At 44.9% G+C, this 8,301-nt stretch overlaps 1 protein-coding gene across 2 annotated transcripts in view; it reads left to right on the plus strand.

The window, feature by feature from the left end:
* The window catches only part of LOC115128415 (ectonucleotide pyrophosphatase/phosphodiesterase family member 2-like), a 32,439-nt gene extending 25,692 nt beyond the window's left edge, over nt 1-6,747 (plus strand). Inside the window, exons 24-26 of one of the 2 annotated variants that reach the window (XR_010463826.1) lie at nt 2,903-3,056; nt 5,039-5,301; nt 5,507-5,637. Coding sequence is in view for 1 of the 2 variants with exons in the window: in XM_029658243.2 (XP_029514103.1) it covers nt 2,903-3,056; nt 5,507-5,677 (325 nt within the window). In the remaining variant the exon portion in view is untranslated. Of the gene's footprint in view, nt 1-2,902; nt 3,057-5,038; nt 5,302-5,506 lie in introns of both variants that reach the window. The other variant, XM_029658243.2, reaches the window with a different exon arrangement.
* The last annotated feature ends 1,554 nt before the right edge of the window (nt 6,748-8,301 follow it).

The raw sequence follows: 8,301 nt of genomic DNA on the forward strand, positions 1-8,301 counted from the left end.
CAAGAGTTTTGGAGAGAAAATAAAGAAGGGATACTGGTCTGTAGTTGTTGACATCGGAGGGATCGAGTGTAGGTTTTTTCAGAAGGGGTGCAACTCTCGCTCTCTTGAAGACGGAAGGGACGTAGCCAGCGGTCAGGGATGAGTTGATGAGCGAGGTGAGGTAAGGGAGAAGGTCTCCGGAAATGGTCTGGAGAAGAGAGGAGGGGATAGGGTCAAGCGGGCAGGTTGTTGGGCGGCCGGCCGTCACAAGACGCAAGATTTCATCTGGAGAGAGAGGGGAGAAAGAGGTCAGAGCACAGGGTAAGGCAGTGTGAGCAGAACCAGCGGTGTCGTTTGACTTAGCAAACGAGGATCGGATGTCGTCGACCTTCTTTTCAAAATGGTTGACGAAGTCATCTGCAGAGAGGGAGGAGGGGGGGGGAGGGGGAGGAGGATTCAGGAGGGAGGAGAAGGTGGCAAAGAGCTTCCTAGGGTTAGAGGCAGATGCTTAGAGTGGAAGAAAGTGGCTTTAGCAGCAGAGACAGAAGAGGAAAATGTAGAGAGGAGGGAGTGAAAGGATGCCAGGTCCGCAGGGAGGCGAGTTTTCCTCCATTTCCGCTCGGCTGCCCGGAGCCTTGTTCTGTGAGCTCGCAATGAGTCGTCGAGCCACGGAGCGGGAGGGGAGGACCGAGCCGGCCTGGAGGATAGGGGACATAGAGAGTCAAAGGATGCAGAAAGGGAGGAGAGTAGGGTTGAGGAGGCAGAATCAGGAGATAGGTTGGAGAAGGTTTGAGCAGAGGGAAGAGATGATAGGATGGAAGAGGAGAGAGTAGCGGGGGAGAGAGAGCGAAGGTTGGGACGGCGCGATACCATCAGTAGGGGCAGTGTGGGAAGTGTTGGATGAGAGCGAGAGGGAAAAGGATACAAGGTAGTGGTCGGAGACTTGGAGGGAGTTGCAATGAGGTTAGTGGAAGAACAGCATCTAGTAAAGATGAGGTCGAGCGTATTGCCTGCCTTGTGAGTAGGGGGAAGGTGAGAGGGTGAGGTCAAAAGAGGAGAGGAGTGGAAAGAAGGAGGCAGAGAGGAATGAGTCAAAGGTAGACGTGGGGAGGTTAAAGTCGCCCAGCACTGTGAGAGGTGAGCCGTCCTCAGGAAAGGAGCTTATCAAGGCATCAAGCTCATTGATGAACTCTCCGAGGGAACCTGGAGGGCGATAAATGATAAGGATGTTAAGCTTGAAAGGGCTGGTAACTGTGACAGCATGGAATTCAAAGGAGGCGATAGACAGATGGGTAAGGGGAGAAAAGAGAATGACCACTTGGGAGAGATGAGGATCCCGGTGCCACCACCCCGCTGACCAGAAGCTCTCGGGGTGTGCGAGAACACGTGGGCGGACGAAGAGAGAGCAGTAGGAGTAGCAGTGTTATCTGTGGTGATCCATGTTTCCGTCAGTGCCAAGAAGTCGAGGGACTGGAGGGAGGCATAGGCTGAGATGAACTCTGCCTTGTTGGCCGCAGATCGGCAGTTCCAGAAGCTACCGGAGACCTGGAACTCCACGTGGGTCGTGCGCGCTGGGACCACCAGATTAGGGTGGCCGCGGCCACGCGGTGTGGAGCGTTTGTATGGTCTGTGCAGAGAGGAGAGAACAGGGATAGACAGACACATAGTTGACAGGCTACAGAAGAGGCTACGCTAATGCAAAGGAGATTGGAATGACAAGTGGACTACACGTCTCGAATGTTCAGAAAGTTAAGCTTACGTAGCAAGAATCTTATTGACTAAAATGATTAAAATGATACAGTACTGCTGAAGTAAGCTAGCTGGCAGTGGCTGTGTTGTTGACTTTGTAGGCTAGCTGGCAGTGGCTGCGTTGTTGACACTACACTAATCAAGTCGTTCCGTTGAGTGTGATAGTTACCACAGTGCTGCTATTCGGGGGCTAGCTGGCTAGCTAGCAGTGTTGATTACGTTACGTTGCGTTAAAAGAACGACAATAGCTGGCTAGCTAACCTAGAAAATCACTCTAGACTACACAATTCTCTTTGATACAAAGACGGCTATGTAGCTAGCTATGTAGCTAGCTACGATCAAACAAATCAAACCGTTGTACTGTAATGAAATTAAATGAAAATGTGATACTACCTGTGGAGCGAAGCGGAATGCGACCGGGTTGTTGAGTGAGGAAGTTCTATTCGGCAGACGTTGGCTAGCTGTTGGCTAGCTAGCAGTGTCTCCTACGTTAAGGACGACAAATAGCTGGCTAGCTAACCTCGGTAAATTAAGATAATCACTCTAAGACTACACACTCTAAACTACACAATTATCTTGGATACGAAGACAGCAAAGACAGCAAAGACAACTGGTAGACGGTGGACGTTAGCTAGCTGGCTAGCTGCTGGGCAGATAGCAGTGTAGGCTACGTTAGGACGACGAAATACGATGATTACGCAATTATCTTTGATACAAAGACGGCTATGTAGCTAGCTAAGGAGAAATTGCTAAGATTAGACAAATCAAACCATTGTGCTATAGTGAAATGTAATGAAATGTAATGAAAAGTTATACTACCTGCGAGCCGAGGTGCGAATGCGACCGCTCGCTCCAACCCGGAAGTAGACAGTTACCTTAGCTTTCTTGGGAACAGAAACAATTGAAGCATGTGGGGACAGCAGACTGGGATTGATTGATTATGTCCGTAAATACACCAGCCAGCTGGTCTGCGCATGCTCTGAGGACGCGGCTGGGGATGCCGTCTGGGCCTGCAGCCTTGCGAGGGTTAACACGTTTTTAAATGTTTTACTCACGTCGGCTGCAGTGAAGGAGAGCCCGCAGGTTGTTTTTTTTTTGTTGGGGGGGGGTTGTTTGTGTGTGTGCGCTTGTCTGTATATTCATTAAAGTGACCACTAATGACTGTCACCCCCAGGTACGCCGGAGTCTCGGCTCCGGTCCCCACCCACTACTACGTAGTGATCACAAGCTGTCAGGATGTCAACCAGACGGCCGAGGCGTGTGACGGCCCCCTCAATGTCTTCTCCTTCCTCTTACCCCACCGCTCAGATAATGATGAGAGCTGCAAGGTAATTCTCTCACCACATGGGGGCACTATGTCTATGACTAGCTCTCTGCTTGAAGAAGACAACATCAGAAATGGTCATTCACCGCAGATCAAGGATCAGGTTATCCTACTGCCAGCCCTTACCGTAACCATTAGATGGATGAAATAGTATCTGACCCTGTATGAGTGGTTATGTGTATCTTGGCTCCACCATTCTTCCCCATGGCTGGGACTCTCTATATTCAACCACAGTTGCTTTAATCACAGGATTCTATACAAATAGAATCCAACCTCCGAGTGCGTATTTATTTCACAGAACAATACCACATCATTGAAAAGCTATTTACTTAGAAATGACATGGCAACGGTTGGTATTTATGTGAACTATTTCAACTGACGTTATTCCCTTGACAAACTCTTGGCACCACATGATACGTTCATGCTGATGAATTCTTAAGAATCTTAGGGAAAGGTCTAGCATGACATTCTAGGATCATTTCAAGGGAACAGTTAAATGGTGTAGGGGAAGTACTTTGTTGTTTCCACTGCACATTCCTTGAGTCAACTCTGCATCTAATAACCTTTTCCACAGTTTCTCATGTTCAGACTTCCATTCATGGGACATCCCTTGCCCTACTGAATTATTGGAGTGACATTTAGAATGAATACAGATGACCATCTCTGTAGGCTACCTGTCACTCTTCTCACTAACCGTTTGCCACACAAACTCATAAAAGGCCTGATTCAGGGCCGAGATATTCACACACAACTCTGACCTTCCCGTTAATGACTTAAACAATGTGCAGATTACACATTAAGTTTTAAACTGAATTTCTTTGAAGTTTGATTAGGATGTATTAAGCTTTGCGTTGTCAGCAGAAGATGGCATTTATTGCAGCCTCCTGTGTCAGTTCAAATTTCACAATACAGTGCCTTCAAAAAGTATTAAGACCCCTTGAATTTTTCCAAATTTTGTTATGTTACAGCCTTATTATCAAATAGATTTTTTTTAAGTGTCCTCAGCAATGTACACACGATACCCAATAATGACAATGCAAAAACAGGTTTTTAGAAATGTAATAAACAGAAATGCCTTATTTACATAATTATTCAGACCCTTTGCTATGAGACTCGAAATTGAGCTCAGGTGCATTCTGTTTCCATTGATCATCCTTGAGATGTTTCTTTGATCCTTGAGATGTTTCTACAACTTGGTTGGAGTCCACCTGTGGTAAATTAAATTGGAAAGGCACACACCTGTCTATATAAGGTCCCACAGTTGACAGTGCATGTCAGAGCAAAAAAACGAGCCATGAGAACAGCTCAAAAAAGAAAAGAGAAAAGACAGTCCATTACTTTAAGACATGAAGGTCAGTCAATCTGGAAAATGTCAAGAACTTTGGAAGTTTCTTCAGGTGCAGTTGCAAAAACCATCAAGCGCTATGATGAAACGGTCTTTCATGAGGACCACCACAGGAAAGGAAGACCCCGAGTTACCTCCGCTGCAGAGGAGAAGTTCATTAGAGTTACCACCCTCAGAAATTGCAGCCCAAATAAATGCTTCACAGAGTTCAAGTAACAGACACATCTGAACATCAACTGTTCAGAGGAGACTATGTGAATCAGGCCTTCATGGTCAAATTGCTGCAAAGAAACCACTACTAAAGGACACCAATAAGAAGATGATACTTGCTTGGGCCATGAAACATGAGCAATGGACATTAGACCGGTGGAAATCTGTCCAAATTTGAGATTTTGGGTTCCAACCGCCATGTCTTTGTGAGACGCGGTGTGGGTGAATGGATGATCTCCGCATGTGTGGTTCCCACCATGAAGCATGGAGGAGGAGGTATGATGTTGTGGGAGAGCTTTGCTGGTGACACTGTCAGTGATTTATTTAGAATTCAAGGCACACTTAACCAGCATGGATACCACAACATTCTGCAGCGATACACCATTCCATCTGGTTTGCGCTTAGTGGGACTATCATTTGTTTTTCAACAGGACAAGGACCCAACACACCTTCAGGCTGTGTAAGGGCTATTTGACCAAGAAGGAGAGTGATGGAGTGCTGCATCAGAGGACCTGGCTTCCACAATCATTCGACCTCAACCTAATTGAGAATGTTTGGGATGAGTTGGACCGCAGAGTGAAGGAAAAGCAGCTAACAAGTGCTCAGCATATGTGGGAACTCATTCAAGACTGTTGGAAAATCATTCCAGGTGAAGCTGGTTGAGAGAATGCCAAGAGTGTGCAAATCTGTCAAGGTAAAGGGTGGCTACTTTGAAGAATCTGAAATGTAAAATATATTTTGATTTGTTGAACACTTTTTTGGTTACTACACGATTCCATGTATCTTATCTCATAGTTTTGATGTCTTCACTTATTATTCTACAATGAAGAAAATAGTAAAAATAAATAGAAACCCTTGAGTACATAAACATTTCATCTTGACTTGTGGTGGTCCTGCAGAGCTCAGACGACGAGTCGCAGTGGGTGGAGGAGCTGCTGATGTTGCACACAGCGCGCGTCAGAGATGTGGAGATCCTCACAGGGCTGGACATGTACCGCTCCACCACCCTGAACTACACCCAGACCCTCTCCCTCAAGACCTTCCTGCACACCTTTGAGAGTGACACCTAAAACAGACACACACAGACTCACTCTTACTGTATCTCTGTATTGTTTTCACTCTCTTCTCAATCTTGTTACTTGTTATCTTGTCACTTCCCCTCTCTGTCTCTCCCCTCTCTGTCCTACTGGGTACAGACGCCAATTCAACGTCTACTCCACATTGGTGCAACGTCATTTCATTGAAATGATGTGGAAACAACGTTGATTCAACCAGCGTGTGCCCAGTGGGGTCTCTCTCTCTCCCCAGTACATCTCTGATCTTTAGGTGTATATTTGTATACAATGTGTCATATTTATTAGGTAGAAGATATTAATGCTACCACTTAGTCACACTAATTCAGATAGCTCTTGTGTAGAAGTGGAATTAAACTTTTGCTGTGTGTGGTTCGAGAGAAAGTGTTGTGTCGTGAACGGAGTGTTTGTTTGGGGAAGTGGAGTAATGGGTTGGATTAGGTAATGGTCCCTTTGGTTGCAGGAAGATGATTTCATATCTCTTAATGCCGCACAGTGATGATGTACTATAGCCTGAAGTATCTGTGTAATTCGTGTGAAGACTTTACTGCCACCTCCTACACCTACATAAGGTTTACATAAGGAGCAAATGTTATACAGTCGAGGCATCAACGGCAACTTGCTGTAAACCTTTTTTTGGTGACACAAAGCGTTGTTCAGGTTATCTAACAGGCTAGTGCATTGGTGTTATAAGTGCTAAGTCAGTTGTTATAAGATCTTATAACTGTGTTATAACATAACTTTAACAACTGGTATATGATGTTTATGACAGTGTTACGTTGGCCTTATGACAGTGGAGTCAAGTGCAATGATTGGCTGTTTGGCATTGAGCGTACTGTACTAAATCTATTACTGATGACGGCCCTGCTGGCAGCACACTTAACTCAGTCAAAGTCATAGAGATTCATCACAATTAACAATAATTTTCATGTCACTTAGTACAAGCTCCATTGACGGCCTCAAATGGTTGATATGTATGATGATGGTATCTGGATATGTTTTCCCTTCTAAATTGTGTATTATTAGCATGTGGCAAGGTTCTGATCAGAATAAATTCTTATACTATTGCAGATGACCATTTGAGTCATTTTTGCCACCGTAACCATTCAATCAGTATGTATGTTATGTATAGAGACATTTGAGAGCACCATCTTGTCAATCATTTAACCTTGGCTGTAGTAGTTGGAGTAAAAACCAAAACGCTAAGTTTAAAAGGTGTGTTTTCTTATGCTATACTTTTACAGTTTTTTGCTGTTTATCCATGAGGAATAATTGTGGAAGCTACGCACTAAAATCTGGGTGGTTGTTATTTCAGATTTAGATGACAGTGGCTCTGCAAAGTGCTTACAAAGCTTAATTCCCTCCTTCAGTGGAACCATTGCTGGATTTGGCTACTGTTTAGATTATGCTTTGAAGGAAAAAATGTTTGATTCAGTCTTTACACTGATCTTACATACAGAGACTCAAAAGTTTTCTTAAAATTCCAAAGTCAGTGGTTATGAACGATTTATTGACTTTTACATTTTTTATTTGTATTTTTGTAATTTAGCAGGCATTCTTATTCAGAGCGACGTAGTTAGCGCATTGATCTTAAAATAGCTAGGTGGGACAAACACATATCACAGGCATAGTATTACACTTTTCCTCAATAGTAGTTATCAGCAAAGTCAGAGCTAGGAAAGGGGGGTCAAGGGCAAGTGTTGGTTCAGGATTCTTTTTGGGGGGGTCTAGGTGAGGAGGGGGATTATTTAAGATACTCTATAAAGAGGAAAGGGGTTCAGGTGCATTCGGAAGATGGGAAGGGACTCTGCTGTCCTAACTTCAGGGGGAAGCTGGTTCTACCATTGGGGTGCCAGGACAGAGAAGAGCTTGGACTGTGCTGAGCGGGAGCTGCCCTCCCGTATGGGTGGGGGGGCCAAGAGACCTGATGTGGCAGAACGGAATGCTCGGGTTGGGGTGTTGGGTTTGAGCATAGCCTGAAGGTAGGGAGGGGCAGTTCCTCCAGAGCAACATACAGTTAGTGCCCTGTAGGGGCACTAATAAAATAACACTGTCATTTTTGCATCCATAGCTCTGTATAAGAATTTGAGAGTGGTTACAGTACATTTCTCCAGTCCCACCCCTAGTGTTTTACTGAAACAGGGGCAGGGGAAACACTTTATTATTGTTTTTCGATTGCTGATTTAAATTATCTATATTTCTTTATTTCAACAATTGCACCATCAACAATTGTTCACCAATTCCTAATACTTCCAGGGCAATACTTGCCCTATTAATGAATAAAGTCTCATACTCTCAGAAAATATTGATTTTAAGATTAAGATCACTTTATTGGTCAATTGCACACTGGGTCCAAGCGAAATATGACTTTCACTTTCAACCCAACCACTCTGAAAGACACATATATACACAGGCTTTTGGAGAGGTGCGGGGAGCTATTGTGGGGGGTTAAGTGTTTTGCTCAAGGGCACAACAGCAGGCAATGGCATCTAGGATTTGATACCAGCAACCCTCTGCCTGCCAGCTCACTTCCCAACAACAATTTTCTTGTTGGACCCCGGATTTGAACTCGAAACGCTCCGGTTGCTGGCTCGCCTCTCTAACCTTTTAGCCCTCTGCAA

This window comes from Oncorhynchus nerka, linkage group LG4 (assembly GCF_034236695.1).
Source record: "Oncorhynchus nerka isolate Pitt River linkage group LG4, Oner_Uvic_2.0, whole genome shotgun sequence".
Classification (NCBI taxonomy): domain Eukaryota; kingdom Metazoa; phylum Chordata; class Actinopteri; order Salmoniformes; family Salmonidae; genus Oncorhynchus; species Oncorhynchus nerka.